This window comes from Meles meles, chromosome 6 (genome assembly GCF_922984935.1).
Source record: "Meles meles chromosome 6, mMelMel3.1 paternal haplotype, whole genome shotgun sequence".
In the NCBI taxonomy this organism is placed as follows: domain Eukaryota; kingdom Metazoa; phylum Chordata; class Mammalia; order Carnivora; family Mustelidae; genus Meles; species Meles meles.
The window spans coordinates 5,404,080-5,422,929 of NC_060071.1; the positions used below are offsets into that span (position 1 = coordinate 5,404,080).

Genomic DNA, 18,850 nt, shown 5'->3' on the forward strand with positions numbered 1-18,850 from the left:
CAAGTGAACTCAGAGTCTCCAAACAAGCAACCAGACGCGCAGTTTTAACTCAGATTCAGTGAAGAACTTGGTCCCACCAGCACAGCCTTCCACCGAGGCAGCTTGCTTCCTTCTGGAGAAGAACCCTCTTATGAGGATGAATTTTTAGAAACTTCTCATCCGGGCAGAGTCCCTCAGATTCCCCCAGGGACGTGTCCCAGCCCCATGCGAGGGAGAACATGCCAGTTGCACGGCTGGATGAGGGAGAAGCAGCCGGCCTGAGAAAGTGGTGGTCCGGCTCCCGCGGCTGCTGGGGGGCTGCAGGGTCCCGGGTGCGGATGGTGTGGCGGCCACGGCCGACCTGCGTGGGCCTTCCTCACTCTCGTGACTGCGAGTGCGTCCCTGAGCAGGTACCCACATGAGGAAAAGTACCCTAGGCTCTTTGAAAACGAAAACAGGATGTATTTTTTTTTTTAACTCAATGTGCTTTATTTAGAATTGCCATGTGCTGTTGTAGCTAACTAAATAGACCAGATTATTTTATTCCCCCCCAAAACATTTTCTCATGATACTTTTCTAGCTCCTTTGAGAAATTATACACTGATTTTGTCTTTTAAAGATTTAATTAATTTATTTATTTGACAGATCACAAGTAGGCAGAGAGGCAGGCAGAGAGAGAGGGGGAAGCAGGTTCCCTGCTGAGCAGAGAGCCGGATGCGGGGCTCGATTCCAGGACCCTGGGATCATGACCTGAGCCGAAGGCAGAGACTTTAACCCATTGAGCCACCCAGGCACCCCTGATTTTGTCTTTTAAAGTCATGTAAAAAAAAGTATTTTAGTCATAATTTCTGTTGGCTCTGTGGTAGAAAACCTCTCCTTTCACGTGTCTTTGGAAGTTATTGGGGTAAAGCTTAAAAAGGCACCGATCATTTATTACAGTGCCACAATTTTAATTTTTAGAAAAGTTAACTTTTGGCGGCACCTGGGTGGCTCAGTTAAATGTCCAACTCTTTTTTTTTTTTTTTAAGATTTTATTTATTTGAGAGAGAGAGAAAGCATGAGAGAGGAGAAGGTCAGAGGGAGAAGCAGACTCCCCACAGAGCTTGGAGCCCAATGCAGGACTCGATCCCGGGACTCTGGGATCATGACCTGAGCCAGAGGCAGTGGCTTAACCAACTGGGCACCCAGGCGTCCTAAATGTCCAACTCATGATTTTGGCTCAAGTCCTGATCTCGGGATTTGTGAGATCGAGGCCCCCGCCCCTCTCTCTGTGCGCAGTGGGGGTCTGCTGGAGACTCTCCCTCTCCCTTTGCCCACCCCCCACATGCTGCTCATGCTTGCGCCCGCTCTCTCTCTCTCTTACACATAAATAAATAAATAAATCTTTTTAAAAAATTGAACTTCACATTTGGAAATGTAAAATGTACCCAAAAGTAAGGAACAGAATAATGAACGCTTCCCCATACTCCTCACCAGTTTCAATATTTTTTTCCAGTTTTGTTGAGATACAGTTGACATATAAAGTATTTTAGTTCAAGGTGTACAACATAATGATTTGCTGTATGTCTGTGTTGTGAAATGGTCATCGCAGTAAGTTTAGTTAACATCTGTCACTGCACAGCTCTATTTTTTGTGTGATGAGAACTTTTATATCTACTCTTCAGAAGCTCTCCGATGTGCAGTAGAGTTAACTATTGCCACCATGGTGTCCGTGACCTTCCCAGAGTTTATTTACCTTAACCTGGAAGTTTGTACCTTCGGACCACCTTCACCCACTTCCCCCACCTGCCATCCCCCAGTAATTTTCAAATTGTGTCAGTTTTGTTTTCTTTATCCCCCCCTTGCTTTTTTTTTTTTAATTCCAAATTACAGATTTCTTCTGGACTCAGTGACGTGTCTTACCAAGTCCCGTCACAGTGATGTAGCAGCGTGATTGGGAGCGCAGCCAGAGGGAGAAGGAGAAGGGTGGTCGGCAGCGGTGGGGGGTGTTTCTCACCTCCGTTAGCTACTGCAGGAAGAAAGTGGTGCCGGGATACAGCTGGGCTCAGGCACTGAGCCCCTTTCCTGCCTGATCTGAACAACCCACCTGACCCTTCTGGCCTCCGAGGACACCTGTGGTCTCAGTCTGCCCGCCAGCTGCTGTCCTGTATAGCCCGCCTCCGGGCCGGCCTCCTTTGCCCTCTTACCGCTCCGGCTGTGGCTTGCAAAACCCAGTTCTTTGCTTCCACACTCCTTCACATCACTGTCGTCATTGTAAGAGGCAAATCAGCTTCTTCTGGAGGAAATAACTGGGCAGACCCAATTTACCCAGAACTAGTCTCTCGGGTCACGATCACAGCAGCAGAGTTCAAGGTCAGACTGCACTCAGCAGAAGGCCTCCCTCTCTGCCAAACACACCACACCAGGCGGGAGGACGGGGTGGGAATGGGCAGCCTCAGACTTCTCCCTTCGTGGGGCATTTCCTGGAAAGATAGTACGAGGCCCGTAGAGGCTGGGGGTCTACACTAGCCTTGCCATGCCCACGCTCATCCCGGAGGGGCTGAAAGGGAAAGTCATCATTTTATTACGGAAAATTTGAGCCATCCACAAAAGACGAAGGACCAGAATAACAAACTCGCATATGACTGTCGCCAGTTTCAATAATTACCAACATTTGGTCACTTAAATTTCTGATCATGCACCCAACAGTAAAACAGAGTTTTGTATCCCCACTCAGCATATCTCTGTTTATAAATTACACACATTTACACTTTGCTGTTACATCGTGTGCACAAGAAGTCGAAAGCTGAGCGGAGGGCACCTGGGTGGCTCAGCCTGTTAAGCAGCTGCCTTCGGCTCAGGTCGTGATCCCGGGGTCCTGGGATGGAGCCCTGTGTCCAGCTCCCTGCTCAGTGGGGCGCCTGCTTCTGCCTCTGCCTGTGCCCCTCCCCCTGCTTGTGCTCCCGCGTTCTCTGTCAGAGAAATAAAGAGAATCTTAGAAAAAGAAGAGAAAAAACTGAGTGGAAACAGAGCTTCTAGTGTCTTCTCTACACCCATACACTCTCGTACGCCCCCCTGAGAGGCACACAGTCTGCTTTGGAGCCTGGTTATTTGGAAACGTAATAATAGGGCAAACATGTATGAGAACGCGCTGTGCTGGGAGGGAAGGTGCTGGGCGCAGGACGACGGGTCTCAGGGCTACTAGCCCGCTGCACCGGTGGGTGCCATCCCCACCTCTCCAGAGAAGAAATGGTGCAGCCCGGCCCGAGATGCTGACCCATCTGCCTCTTCCTGAACAGGAGCCCCCAGTGTGAACCCTGGGCCCTACAGTCTGGGCGTGTTTTATGCTTTGCTGTTCGTTGTTTCTTTCTTCCTCTCTCTTTAAGATTTTGTTTATTTATTTGATAGAGAGTGTGAACACGAGCAGGGGGTAGGGGCCGGCAGAGGGAGAGGGAGCCCGATGTGGGGCTCAGTCCCAGGACCCTGGGATCATGACCTGAGCCGAAGGCAGAGGCTTCACTGACTGAACTACCCAGGTGCCCCACTTTGCTGTTATTTCTTGTTTTGACAGATTATTTCTCCTGGCCCTCTGAAGTCATTTTGACTGCTTTCTGTGTGTGTGTGTGTGTGTGTGTGTGTGTGTGTGTGTGTGTTTGGACTTTTGCTGCCGTAAAAAACAAATTTTTATCTCTTTCATTTTTTAGAGTAATCTTTTATCTTAGTTTATCTCATTAACTTTACTTCCCTTTTAGTTTTCGTTTACAATAAGGAGGAGGAAGGGGGAATAAAGGGCCCCAGATGTGGTAACAGGACAGGTCTCCAGCGGAAAGTGGGGGGCCAGCAACCCCTTCCCTCGCCCCCATCTTCGTAACTTCTTTGCACCCTCACGGTAGGCTCGTTTGGTCCTTTGGAGATCTCATCCCAAATTCATTTGGTCAAAAAGGCAGAGTCTCCAGGTTAAAAAATCCACAAACGAAAACCAAAACATCCCTGTGGTGATTCAGGGGCTTTGAGGGCCAAATTCCCCTGCCAGGCTGGAGTAAGCCTGGCCCGCAGACGGTGCCCACTGGCACGCGGCTGAGAGAGAAGCCTCCCCTGGTTCTCAGGAGTTAGGAGCTTTACAGTCTGGCGGAGCCAAGACCTTGCCCTCCGGCCGGTGTATAAGCGCCAGCCCCGGCGGGGTCCTGACCCACAGACACAAAGGAAGAGCCTACAGCCCGCAGGGAGGGAGGAGGAGCAGGCCAAGGGCTGCTCTGACCCTGGAGAGTTGTAAAGGAGTTAGGGTTTTTAAAAAATCTTTTTCTTTTGATGGTAGTATAACAGAACCTCTAATCCAGCTATGAAATCCTTTTTTCTTCTGCACAGTTTATAAGGTAGAATTAAAATGGCCCGTGTAACCCCAAGGCAGTGAGTTAATAGCCCTTTCCTGTTGTGGGCAGGTCCTCATGACTCCCTCTCCGCATCATGAGAACCAAAGGAGATACAGGCTGTGGCCGGAATGAGACTCCCTCTCCGCATCATGATCCCCGACTGGGTTCCCAAGAGGGGCACAGTTGTCCCTTTGTTAGACTTGCCCTTTGACAAAGAGGGGGCCGGTAGCAGCTTCCATTAACCAGAGTCTGCGTTAAAGCTCAAGGAACCTGCCTTACTTCCCACACTCTTCCCCGCGAGCAGTCCAATCAGTCCCTGTGGCCAGTCTTTTGTAACCTCCCAAGAGCTGAAGCAGGGAACTAAAGCAGAACGCCGCCACGGGCAGGCAGGGGGTCCTGCAGCGCGCAAGAGTGAGTGTGAGTGTGGCCTCCAGGCCACGTGTGAGGTCGCCCTCTCCAGGTTAAACTTCCTGCTGGTCAGCTGTCCCACCCACCCTGCTGGGGAGTGGGGACACAGATGCGAGCTCCAGCACACAGAGCAATTTAGAATGATTGAGGAAGCATCTTAATTCTCTGGGAGGAAGCGTGGGGTGGTCAGTAAATGGCCTTGGGACTTGTCAGCTGACCTTTAATAAAATACGAGGTTCGACACCTGCTGCAGATGGCCCTGGGGTCCACCAGCAGGGGGTAGCTGTGCCGTTCATGCCGCCGGACAGTCTGAGAGCCCAGCGGGGCTGGTGTCCTTCCCTCAAACCTGAGCTCTTCGGTCGATTTACGAGAACGTAATTTCTTCGGGAAAATTTCTCACTTTTACTTTCTGTCTGCGGTGTGCCAGCAAAAATCACTCACAGTCTCAAAAATATGATTTTATGTAGGCTCCTTAGATAAGGAGGCAAAAACGGCGAGGTGAGGCCAACACTGTATGAGGCTCAGGGTCCACGGTCCAAGTTTCCTGTTGCTGCCGGCTGTGGCATCCTGAGAAACGTCCCTCCCCATTCTGGATCCCAGTTTCTCATCTGGAGGAAAGCATGGAGCTTGGGGGGCCGGTGTGGGCAGTGCGCAGTAGTCCCTTTGTCGTCACTTGTGAAGCTCACCCTAACGATCCAGCAGGCCCCGTTCCCTCCTCTTGCTCATCCCGTGGCTCAGGGTGGCCGTTTATTAGGTTCAGGTAAGATGTGATGGAGACCTGAGGGGCTCCCTTCTGAGTGCTCCCGTTGGGGGTCTTTTTTTCCCTTTTTTTAAAAAGATTTTATTTATTTGAGAGAGAGAGAGCGAGTGAGAGCACAAGCAGGGGGAGCAGCAGGAAGAGGGAGAAGCAGGCTCCCCGCTGAGCAGGGAGCCCGATTCGGGACTTGATCCCAGGACCCTGAGATCATGACCTGAGCTGAAGACAAAGGCTTAACCCACTGAGCCACCCAGGCGCCCCTCAAATAAATAAAATCTTTGGGGAAAAAAAAAAAAGATCATGCTATAGCATACACAGGACATGCGTATGTAGAATATACTCTAGGATACTTTTAATAATGATCTTCCCCTGGAGGGGACAAGAAACAGCTCTCCCACTCTCAAACTTGAGCTCATTTCCTAACAAGGGCTTAGTAGGAATCTGCTTATGGCTTAGCAGTCACATGGCAGGATCTGGGGTTTCTAATAAACCACAACCTGATAGTCCATCAATGTGGTACATCTGCTGAACGGTACCTCGAATACAGGGCACGTCGAGAGATGAGCCGTGCTAATCCGAGGAGGTACTTTCCCTCTAGGAAAGGTAAGGAAAGTCAGCGCAGCTTTTCAAACATTCATGCCGGGCCGCTGCTCTCCGTGGGGACGTGAGGAGGGCAGCAGACGGGCGCCCACACGCGCGAAGATGCTTAAATGAGATCTGGGTCCCCTGGGGGGCTGCTCCGAGCACTCGGTCCTCTCTGCCATCTGGACTTTTCCCCGGAAATGCACAACTCTGCTCGTCTGGAAGGGTCCTACGTCCTGTTTCATCTCAGAAAGCATTCTCCATCAGTACTGGCCCCTTCACGCCTCCGCCTCCCCCAGCAGCCACCCTGATCCCTGCACAACCTGAACCAGTTGCCATCCACGCGGAGACACCTTCAGAAACAGTCGGGAGCCGAGAGCAGGGCTGTGTGCCCTTGGACAGCCAGTTCTCAGCAGCGCCTTGAACTGTTCCAGACCTGCCTCCTTCCCCCCAAAGCCACCCACAGAAACTAGTTAAGAACTAGCTGTGGCCGTCTACTTGCCAACTCAGGAGTCACTCTGACCCCTGCCCCCCACCCCGAGCCCCGCTCATTGCCCCTCACTGTTGAGGTCCGTGGGCTGGGCGCCATCCTCCGTCAGCCTTCTCTCAGATTTGGGGACTTTCCCCTGCCTCGGGTGACCACGCCGTCCTTTGTTCCCACACTCAGCCCCTGGCACTTAGATCATAATGTGAAGCTGAGTTTGGCAGCTCGAACCTTAGCCAGTGAGGGTCCCGGGTGAGCATCCTGGTGCCACGCCCCCTCGTCAGGCTGCTGACACGGGCCCTGCCCTGGCGCGTGTTCCCATCTGCTCCCTCACGCCCCGGCCGCCCGTGTGAAGACTTATGCTCGCATGGGCCCCGTAGAGATGGTTGGACCTCCCGTCTGCACCTGTATTTCAGAGTAAAAACCAGTGCACCATCCCAAGACAAACAGAAAGGAAAGGAAATCCAGCTCAATTCTGATTTTTCCCACAGTGGCACTTGGAACGTCATCGGGCGTCCTCTCAAATTGGTCCTTCCTCCTCTGTGTCGCCCTTGCCCTGCCGCTGCCCTAAGCATGTGCGTGGTCTCCCCGTGGGCGGTCCAGCTGTGGCACCCCGACCTCAAGGGAGAGGAACTTTTGTAGATGGAGGCACGGAAGCCTTCTCTTCTTCATTTGGTGTCTGGCTCCCGTGTTCCGAAACAGGATGGCATTGGGCAGAGTTCGAGCCGAGGCCATCCTCAAAACATGCAGGAACCAATCTGCAGGCCCTTTGGACTTGGCACTCTTCTTGGGGCTCTTCAACAAAAACAGGACTCTCCATTTCATCACGGCCTCTCTCCGCTGTTACTACCATATTAGTCAGCTCTGCTGTGGACCAACCATTCCTGAAACTCTGGGACTTTGAGCAAACTTTTTCTTTTCTTTTTCTTTCTTTTTTTTTTTTGACTCCTGTTTGCTACTGGTGACCGCACCTGCTGTGGCTCTCCTCCCTGCCTCTTCTCCCTCTCCAGAGCAGAGGCTGAGCGAGTATCCCTAGCTGGGTCATGGAATTCTCATGGCAGGAGGAAAAAAGTATGAGAGTTTCTGTTTGGACAAATGTGTATCACGTCTGCTCATGAGCCCTTGGCCAAAGCCAGTCACAGGGCCCTGCTGACATTCTCTTCATCCCCAGGTGGCAGCTCTCAGAGGTGACCCGACATGGGTGCCTAATGAAGATCTGGGTCCCTCGGGGATCCTTGGGGAGGCTCAGAATCCTGGGTGAGCCCCTAACCGTGGTGCTGCTCTGGCCATCCCGAAAGGGACTCTAAGGGTGGCCTCACCTTTGACAAGGTGCTTCCCCGCGTCTGCCCCCCTGGGCATGTGTCCTCTGCTCATGCCCAGTGGTCTTAGTCGGCTTGGGCTGCCCTGACAATACCACAGGCTGGGTGGCCTAAACAACAGACGGTTATTTTCTCACTGTTCTGGATGCTGGACGTCCAAGATCAAGGTGTCAGCAGAGGTGGTTTCTGGTGAGGCCTCTTTTCCTGTCCTCACACAGCCTTTCCTGTGTGTATGTGCTCCCATTGCCTCTTCCTCTGCTCATAAGGACCCCAGAGCTGTTAGATGAGAGCCTCATTACCTCATTTCACCTTCATTACGTTCCTGTAAGGTTCTGGGTCCACAGACAGCCACACTGGGGGGTGTGAATTGGGGTGGGGGAGGGGACGCTTCAGCCGGTAATGCTCAGGATCCCTGGGATAAGGCAGCTTTCAAGTGCATGATCTAATTTCGTTTTCTCCACAAGCCCATGGGAAGTTATCGGCAGCATCATTTCCACTTTACAGATAAGGTGAAGTGACTTGCCAGTAAGGAAAGGGTTCTGGGCTGGAATGGTTTGACTCCACGTGGTCTTTGAACTGCAACATGAAGGGCCTTAGGGACGTTGGAAATAGAGCCCTGTGCACCTGCTGAATTGGGAACTGTAAGGGTTACTGAGTATACGGAAAACTGTTTAAAAATACTGTTGAGTACAGACTATAGACCACGAAAATAGATGTGCTCTGTGGGTCTGAGCCTTGTAGAAGCTGAATAAAACTTGAAAAGGAACAGAAAGCATGACGTACTTGGCCTTCAGCATGTCAGGGCTCTATTTCTTATTTGTATTAAAATTGATCTAAGAAATACATTTTTTAAAGATTTTACTTATTTTATTTGAGAGAGAAAGAAAGCAAGCGCAAGTACAGGGAGTGGGGAGGAAGAGTCCCAAGCCGACTCCCCACAGCAACCAAGAGTTGAAGGCTTAACCCACGGGGCCACCCAGGCGCCCCAAAAATACATTTATAAATAACAGTCTTAGCTCTCAGCAAGCATCACACCATAGTGTTTCACGGGCTTCCTTGCTCCAAGTCCACTTTGGTCCCCGGCTTCCCTGACTGAACACCAGCTAGAGCTCGTTTCATGAGCAAGGCCGGTTCATGAGTTGAAAAGGCTCAATAGCCCAGTATCGTTTGGAGGGATCAGCTCCCACGGGGATAGAGAGTTGCGGTAGTGCCACAGCGAGGAAGAGAAGAAAATTAAAATAGTAGCAGAGGCCATTCCCCCGCCCCCCAGTCAAGTCCAAGTAGCAGTTACAGGATTTGGGCCTGTGGGGACGAATGCAAAAGAGGCACAAGGGTAAATAGCGCATGTGCGTGTCTTAGGAAGTCTCTAAGACGTTCTAAGAACTTTCTGCTTTTTCGGAACTGGTTCTGGAGACTCTCAGCCCACCTCTGCAGGCCGGCCTCTGAGAGCCCTCGGTGAAAATGCTGCGTCTTCGGGTACGTGTAACATCACCGTCGTGAACATCGGCTGCATTACCGGAGAATCCTCCCTTTCATCCTGGAACAAGTCATCTGTCTCTTATGTCTGCTGTGTAAACGGGCTCTGAAAAAGTGTGGGCAAGCCTCCTCTTGATTAACAAAGGGTTATTTCAGCCTGTCACTCCCTGGAGGGGTGTGCAGATCCCCCGAGACCAACGCCCTGCTTACCCATCACAGTGGCTGTTTCACTCCGTGAAAAAAAGTTGCTCACCAAGATCTCTTTATTTTGAGAGTTAACAGATTTGGGTTGTAAAAATAGAGTAGAACTGTTAGACTCCATTAGCCCAGAAATTTTATTAGCCCACTGAAGGGAAAGAGGAGTCATCCCCAAATCCAGCATGAGAAAATCCATATGTTTAACAACAACAAAAAATTAATGACCCATTCTTAGCTAAAAGCAGCTCCCTTAGAAAACCATATTCCATTGTATGATTCCTTTCAGAGTAAGCTCACTATTTACATATAATTCCATTTACATAAAAGAAACTCTGTTTTTAGCTGTTTCACAAACACGGCCCTTGCAGAATAGTGTGTACACATTACACGCATATCACACGTGCGATATAATGGGCACGCCTGGCGTTTGGTCTTTGAGAATAAAAAAATTGCCTTTTATGATGCCAGGCTCAAAAATGTTACAAATGTACCCCAAGCCTCCCTTAACAAAGGACTTTGGATTTATCGAGCATGGATGTACCCTGAATCTGTTTCTGTTTTACTTGTGCCATTTTGGGGAATGAGTTGCATCTTTTCAACTTGTATTGAGGTAGTATTCTTCTCTCTTTGCTTAACTCAGGGACTACAGACTCTGATGTCTGACACAGTGCGTCAATCCAGTGGTCTGGTGTAAGCATTAAAAGCATGAGAACGGGGGTCCCACCTATAGAGAGCAGCCGTTCTCGATTTCTGTCCCTTCTGCTACGGGGGAATGTGGGATTGGTGTGGGTAAAGGGTTCGGGGTTTTCACTGGAAGCCTCAACCCTGAATTTTTAAACATTGTTGATTCGGTCAAAAATTTAAAAAGACTCTGCAGGACAAATAGTCCACGGTCTGTAGGTATCCCATTCTCGTTCTCGTATCCAGCCTTTCTCCAGCTTAGATTAGTGCATTTCAAGGGTACTTCTGAGTTGTCTGGGATGTGGTGTATGAACCCGTGGTCCTGCCTCGGGTTTTAATATTACCATTAATATTAAAATTGTAATATTACCGTTCTTTCAGCTTTCACCTTAACACACTGAAGACTGTTCTAAATTGCTCTGTAACCTTATGGAAACAGCCCCATGTGCTACGTGATTTGATTTGCCTTCACTCGAGGCCTAGTCGTAAACACTTGTAGAAAGCTGAAATCAGTCTTTTCATCTGCTGTGGTTACCTGTTGCTGTCCTTGACGGTGAGTGGCAATTTCACGGTCACGGGCCAACTCCTGTCCCTTCTCTCTGCAGGCCTCCCTTCACCAGGCTGATAACGTGCGCGGGACCCGCCACCACGGGCTGGTGGAGAGGCCAGCCAGGACCCGCTTCCACCCTCTCCACCGAAGGTCCGGGGACAAGCCAGGACGACAAATATCCTTTCTCATCGTCTGGGGCGGGAGTATGAGTTTTGAAATGTTTGAAAGGTTTTCAGGATTTATCTTCCCCATGGTTCCCCTTTGGCCTCAAAGCCTTCATTTATCTGATGAATGGAGGCGATAAAAATAAGTGAGTTGGAAACTAGAAACATCTCCACAGCTCAGAGTTGGAAAGATCATCGCGGGTATTTACTTGATGAGAACCCAGATAGAGTTGAGTTGAGTGAAGGAAAGGAACATAAACAACCTGTAATTCAGCCCTATTGCAAGGCCTCCTCGGTTCTTTCTTCAGAAAGCAGCCAGGTCCGAGCTACACCTGACTTTGAACCAAGTTAGAGAATTAGTCTAGCTAAAACAGACAGGTATAATACGACTGATTTTTATTTCTGTTGACCTGGTGACCTGCCATTAGAACTTAAAGAGGAACTTTCATGGGGTCTTCTATTTATGGAGTTTCAAACTCAGCAAATGACACCTAAAATAAAAAGCTGGTAGGTAGGAAAATTCTTAGGCACTGCATACCCCAGATCCTATGCTGTTAAGTAGGAATGAGAAGGAGGTTGTGAATTCCCCTGACAATTTTGTTGATCAGGCCGGGGCCCCGGGGGTCAGGGACAGGCACTGCTGGGCCACCAGCTCTGTGCTCAGGGCTTTGGGGACACAGAACTGAGCCGGGTCTTGTGGGAGAGGATGGAGAAGGGTGCCCCAGCAGAGCCCGAGTTCTCCCTGCATGCTGCTCACGGGTGGAGGAAGGCGCAGGAAGGCGGGGCGCGTGTTACTGCAGAGCCGGATTCCTGGCAGTGAAGGCAGAGCTGGCTTCTCGAGAAACCAGGAAGTGGGGGGAGGGCACGCACGTTTGCTGAGCACCTACCGGGGCCAGGCACTGTGCTGGGCAACTGATGTGTCACGTAGTGCTCAAAACTACTGAATTTTCGTTTCTTTTTAACCCCCCGTTTTCCAGGGCGGAAACTGAGCGTCCAGAGTCCCTTGTCTGAGATGCCACTGCTCAGGTTGAAAAGGCACAAGTTCAACCCTGGGCAAGCTGAGCCCGTGCCTGGGCCGCTCCCCTCCCCGCACTACTCGGTGGGCCAGCCCCAGGGCCACACACACACACACACACACACACTCACACTCACACACACCCGTAAGAGAGGCCCTGCGGGAGGAGGTGTAGGACCCACGGAGGGAACCGTTTCTCCCCTCTTTCGCCCCCAGGGACACAGCACATTTGGTCCACGAGAGACCCTGACTTGTAGTCCTTGTGTACTTTGTGACCACTGTCAGGGAGGGTGGAGATGACGACTGAGCCCGCAGGTTCTCTTCTGGAATGTGCCCTCACTTCCACAGGACGCTCGAGGGGGAGGTGAAGCCCGCCGAGTCTCCCGCTGGTGCGCATGCGCGGGTGGCGTGAGCCCAACTGACCGTGGTCTCGATAGCGGGGAGTTTTCAAGCAAAAGGCTTTGAGTGTTTCTTTGCTTGATTTAAATATGTCTTTCTCCAATTTCTCAATTCTCTTTTTCTCCTGTCAGTGTTCTCTCTGAATATTGTAGTGCGTATGTGGCATATTTATAAATACGTATTTGTAGCTATTTCAGATCCTTTTTGCAGTGAGTGTGGTCTCAGGATACACATACGCTTACCGCTTTTTTAACCAAAGGAACAACTTAGAAGAGGAGGGGATCGAAGGAAAGTGACAGATGGAAAACCTTTTAAGTATTCACCAGTGTCCGGCCCCTGCCCTCACGGTGCTCGCGGGGCTCCTAGCACAGTATGGTGAGTTGTGGCCGGGACTGCTAGGGCTGCGTGAGCTCATAGGAGGGGCAGCCTGGACCCAGAGAAGGCAGCCTGGAGGCAGATCCGAGGCTAGAAGGAGAAGCCAGAAGCTAGGGGATAATGCAGTCCTGTATTCAGCAGAGATCAGAAGGGATATCTACAGTGTCCCTTCTCTGTACAGATACTGTTCTTTTTTGTTGTTGTTTAGATTTGATTTTTTAATTTGTGAGAGAGCAGGAGCAGGAGGAGAAGCAGAGGGAGAAGTAGGCTTCCCGCTGAGCAGGGAGCCCAACACCAGGCTCGATCAAAGGACCCCAGATCATGAATTGAGCCAAAGGCAGATGCTTAACAGCCTGAGCCACCCAGGCACCCCTGTATAAGTGTTGTTCTAAACACAGGAGACTTGGTGGGGAATAAGACATGTCCCTGCCTTCATGACTTTATAGTCTGGGGGAGGGGACAGAGGCAAACAGGTAAAACAATGATTGAGGCAAATGACTGCACATGGTGGTAAGTGGAACAGAGAGAGGAAGGCTGCTGGAGAGGGAATGTCTTGTGCAGAGTCGCAGAAGGAGCGACTACACCCTGTGTTCAGGGGACTCCATCTCCTGCCACGTGATCTACCGTCGGGTACAATGTGACCCCATGTACGGGTCACCTTATGGGAGCAACCACAGAAAACCGGTCACCTCCAAAGGGCAGGGGGAGCAAAAGTCAAACATGCAGATAAATTAAAGTTCACCACAGAATAGGTCTGAGACGTCACTCTGTATGCGCTCCCTGCACACCTAACCGGGGACCGGACATTTCCTGGGTCAAAAAAGCCTCTTGAGCTTAGGCCTGTCTGTAAATGGACAGCACGTCTCTCACGCAGGGACTGTGAGCTCCCATGAAATACAGGAGAGGGATGATTTTATGTTGAAGATGCTAATAGAGTCAGCAGAAGTTAGAGAAAGATTCCATCTTTCCTTTCATGGCCGCATTCATTTAGAAATAATTTGCTTAAAATGGTGGCTTTTCACGTGTGTCTGTTAACTTCCTAACGTCTGTCTCCCGCTTCTGTCCTTTGCAAGTGTTAACAGTGATTTGAACATTTGTTAGAACAAAAAGAGAAACTGTATTCAGAATTCTTTTCTTTCAGCTGTTTCTTGGCTTGGAAGTTATTTTAGAAGGGGCAGACCAGCCTAGACAAGGGTTCAGTCCTACGATACATAAAATGAACGTTGTTTAATGAATATTCCGGCTTCCTCCCGGAGTGGGCAGCCACAGCAGGCAGAGCTCCGGCATGGGGAGATTCCTTCTGCAGTGGGCGGCCGTGGCCTCAGTGAAGGCAAGTGCTGTGGGCTTTGCTGCCTGCATGGGCAGCCACCAAAGGCAAAGACCAGAACGCCGTCCAGCTGGGCTCCGGCCTGGGGCCACCCTCAAGGCATAGGAGAGGCACTGCCTGGTCCCTGTCTGGGGCCCGGGCTTGAGAATTCAAAATACAGGCTCTTCTACCGTTTCCCAAGTGCTCATGCCTTCACCACCCTCCTCACTCCTCAAGGGCCGCAGACACAGGTCTCAAACACCATCTTGCTGAATTTCTGAGCAATTAACGTAATATTATCCCTGTGGATAACACAATGAGAAAGAGGGGGACACAATGAAGAATCATAGAAAATTCTTTCCTCTAAATGTACTTTTAGAAAGAGGGAAAAATAATAGATGTCTGGAAAATTTCTCACTTATATTCCCAGCAAGGTTCAAGAGCATATGGTATCTGGGAAACCATCACGAACAGTCGCGAGGAGAGGCATGAGGACCAGCCACAGTTCGGAATGGCTTTCCTCTTTGGAACAGGCTCTGCCCTGATTCTTCTCACACAATGAGATGAGAATTTTAGGGCACTGGTTTATAGAACACTGTTTCTTTGACACACACGGCCTGTTAGGTTTGAGAAGCCCTGCTGTCTCTGCCCCCAGCCTGAGCCTCACCGCTGAAGTCAGGGCTCCAAGGAGCCGTGCAGTTGAGAAGCATTCTCTTTTGCCAGGACTAACAAAATGTATTTGATCACAACACCCAGTTTTTACCTAATACCCATCAGGGATTTCCACTGTGAAGGACAAGGAAATGGGGGTGGGGTGTAGAGTTTTCAGACTCCAGGATTCCCCGTGCCACCCAGCTGTCACTCACGCGCGGAGGGAAGCAGGAGGTCGCCCTCATGCACGCCAGGACTCCAGAGGATCCCACTCAGACACTTTCCCAAACATCTGACTTTTAATTAATTTTTAATTTAATACATGTAAGATGTGTTCTAGCAGGACGTAGTCGGGAGCAGAAAGGGCAAGAGGAAGTAGCATGATGGTGAAGACATGGTTGAGCAATTAGGAAGGAACCAAATTGTGACCAGCTTTAGGTCTTAAATCTGACCCTGGAACTCGTCTCGGTGGCGGGTTCTATTAAGCCGACTCAGAGATCCGTCACCCCAGGAGGTCCCAGGCCTGCCCCGGAAACGCTGGCCCTGGGAGGACCCAGAGTCCCTGAGACTGGGAGAGAACGTGGCCAGCATCCAGGCTGCCTGGAGCAAGCCGCTCCTGAGCCCTGCCCCAGGTGCCCTCACCACAGGGGAACAGGAAGCCGAAAGGAGAAGCCTGGCTGTGCTCTCCAGCCACGAAGCAGGCAGCCCAGAAGAGAGGGTGGAACTCTCTGGCGCTTCTGTGGCTCAGTGACCCCACCCATGGGTACGTGGGCCAACAGATGTCCTGTCTTATCAGCAGAAGAGCTACTCCCCTTCCTCTGGGGAAGAATGAGTAAGAAGCTTCCCTCTGCCACTGCCCGTGCGGAGAAGGAGTAAGGGCGCCCCTTTGTTGGTGGGTTGAGGCAGGAACATGAGGAGGAGTTTCCTTTCCGAGCTGTAGGCTTTTGGGGAACACCTCGGTCAATGAAATACGGGTGGACGGACTACAAAAGGGGCAGAGGTGCCCGCGGGGAGGAGGAGGAGGAGGTTTTCAGGGAGAGTCCGGAGTATGTTTGGTGGCGAAGCTGAAGGGGCAGCAGGAAACTGGGACTTGGGGGGACAGCGGGGGGTCTGGCTTTGTGACTTCCTGGGCTCCCAGGCTGCCAGCCAGAGGCCAGGGTGGGCCCCGTCCAGGCGAGCTTGGGTGGGCCCGGCTCACGCCTCCCCACGTGTGTCCAGCCTCCTGGGGCTCTCCCTGCGGCGGGACACCTGGCAATTCTGCGGCCCTTCTCCCCGGCAGCTCCCTTTGCCAGCAGTGTGGACTGAGAGGCTGTGGGCCGCAGAACTCAGGGAGCGTTAGGACTGGAGGGAGGCGAGGAGGCAGCCAAGGAGCTGGGAAGGAGGGCCCTGGGGCTGGGTGGGGAATGAGGGCAGATACAGAGGTGCAGGTGGGACCGTCCTCAACCTCCCTAACTGATTGGGCGGGGGGAGGGCGGGAGGCATGGATGGCCGAGAAGCTGGGCTGGCTCTTTGGAAACCCTGTTGCCAGCTGCTTTTCTGTTTGGTTGCTGGCAGCTGGCAGGCATTCCAAAAATGCTTGTTGAATTAATGATAAATTCGGGTTTACAGATAGGCTCTTTTCCCCATCTTTAGGTTGTTCTCTAGGACCTCTCAGTCTGGTGGAGCCGTCAGAGCCGCCCGAACGAACTTTCTGAACTCTTCAGAAGCAGAAATGAACCTTTTCTCGGTTGTCCTTAGGTTGGCTTTTTTTTTTTTTTTTTTTTTTTTTTAAGATTTCATTTATTTTTTTTTGGATAGAGGACAAGTAGGGGGAGCAGCAGAGGGAGAGGGAGAAGCAGACTCCTCACTAAACAGGGAGCCTGACGTGGGGCTCTATCCCAGGACCCTGGGATCATGACCTGAGCTGAAGGCAGACACTTCCTCGACTGAGCCACCCAGGAGCCCCACCCTCCGGTTGACTTTAACTGTAAGTCAGTAACACTTGTGGTTCCCTTGATGCCAACAGTTTCTGGGTTTTTTTAATATGCAGTATGTGAGATGTGACAGAATTAAGAATGCTCAGAGGTCACAACATTTCATGTTTGATGCTTCGGCCCAGTCGTATTAAAAACCCCAGCCGGGCATGGCGATGTGCCTGGGCCCTGGCCTCTCAGAAGGCTGAGGGGAGGACTCGAGCTCGGGAGTTCTGGGCTGGAGTGAGCCATGCCCGTCAGGTGTGCAGGCTAAGTTCCTCACTGACCCAGTGACCTGCAGGAGTGGGGGACCACCCAGCTACCTAAGGAGGGGAGAACCTGGCCCGGGCAGAGCGGAGCAGGTCAGTGGGGCCATCAAGCCTGTTGGTAGCCGCTGCGCTCCAGCCCGGGCAGCAGAGCCAGCCCCCATAAGAAAGACATGTCAGGAGATCGCTGCATGTTCATGTCGTTACTGTGTATCAGAAAGTCTGAAATGCTAACAGGAACCCCCACATTGAAGTAATTGGTGTTTGATCATGATGTTCCCACTGTGTCCCTGCTCGCTGCTAGTGTTAGCGGAACAGGTGACGGGGACTGAGGACGTCCGGGTACCGAGGGAAGCAGTAAGCTTTGGCTTCGTGAATGACTCTTTTCTGGATGGAGATTCATCCAGCTGCAGGAAAGGGAAAGCTAGATAACCACAGGAGGGGGAGTCCATGCCCCCTCCCTAATGGCTCTCCTGGCGAAGGTGCTCGAGTGTTTCATTGTGGGAGGGAGGGGGAGGTTGCTTGTTGCTTGACCACCTGCACCTCTCCTGTCTCCTGTGGCGTACTCTAGTCTGCACTTCGCCACCCTGAAGCCTGGCAGTTAATGCTGAAGAAATGGTTCTCTTCTGAAAATCATCTCTTCTGCTGTGTTGACTTGGAGTCAGCTGAAGGCGTAAGCTAGCTGGATAGGGCAAAACGGATACACGGAAGGTGAAACTGGGATCATGACACCTCTCCTCACAAAGGAGGCTGCTCACACCAAATCACTGGGAAGCTCTGAGTGCCACATTCTGGGACACCCAGCCTGGGCCTGCAGGATAGGCCCCTCCCCTCCGTCCTGAGCCCAAGCACGTGACAGCTTCTACAGAGAATCATTAAAGATTTTTTAGCAGGAGAATATTATGATTAAAAAAGATTTGTCTTAAGATTTATTGATTTATTTGGAGAGAGAGAAAGAACAGGGGGAGTGGCAGAGGGAGAGAGAAACCCAAGCGGACTCCACACTAAGTGTGGAGCCCGACATAGGGCTCAGTCTCCTGACCCTGAGATCACAACCCTGAGCTCAGGACTTGAGCCAAAACCCAAGAGTCGCTCAATTAAACAACTGCGCCTCTTGGGCGGTGCCCCATGATGGAAACTGCTTTAAGAAGACTATTCTATGTGTGTAATTAATGTAATTAACCAGACAGCTCTCCTGCCTTCTGCACGGATAGATAGCATCATGTCTGTTTCTTTGTGCCTCTGGAATGTGTTCCGAGGCATGCTAGACCCCCCCGGAAGAACACGGAATTTATACAATGGAGCCCCTGACAACCCAAGGAGCTTAGCGTTTCTCCACAAATCTAAAGCAGCTCTCTTTTGGCTGTAAGTAATGGGAATCCTCAGCTTGAGAGAAGGACACTCACTGGCTTATGACACTGGAAACCCAAGGGCTCGATCCGGGGGTTCATCTGATAGCATCGAGACTGTCTGCGAGGTGCCACGTCTGTGCAGACTTCCCGTGTGGACAGGCTTTCTCTTGCAGACCTTTACAGGACTCTCAGGCTCACCAGCTGACAGCACTCCCTTTTCTCCGACGCACTCTTTGGGCTTGTGTCATGAGCCCGTCCCTGAGCCAGTCACTGTTTCGGAGGCTATAAGGTACCTTGACCGGAAATACTGAACCTGGTATAGAGGGGCCTGCGCAGAAGGACGGCCTTACCAGGTTGGGGGTGCAGGGCAGGGCAGTTCTCGAAATCAAAAGATGCTACGCAGGCAAAAAAAACAAAAACAAAAGACCCCACATGAATCACATGAAGAGGGCACTGGTGAGAGCAATAGGCTTTCCAGGGGCAATTTTCCAACAGGCTTTTTAGAGAGAGCATGGAGGAAGAGCTGTCGGTGTAGAGGGATAGGAACCAGAAACTCGGGTGTTTAACTCTCCACAATTCTGCCGCCT

General features: G+C 51.2%; 1 protein-coding gene across 3 annotated transcripts in view; it reads left to right on the forward strand.

The window, feature by feature from the left end:
- Positions 1 to 18,850, forward strand: part of CRTC3 (CREB regulated transcription coactivator 3) — a 96,099-nt gene that overhangs the window by 47,346 nt on the left and 29,903 nt on the right. For all 3 annotated transcript variants that reach the window (XM_046010431.1, XM_046010432.1, XM_046010433.1), the window contains exon 3: positions 10,839 to 10,958. In XM_046010431.1, coding sequence (XP_045866387.1) covers positions 10,839 to 10,958 — 120 coding nt within the window. The remainder of the gene's footprint in view (positions 1 to 10,838; positions 10,959 to 18,850) is intronic.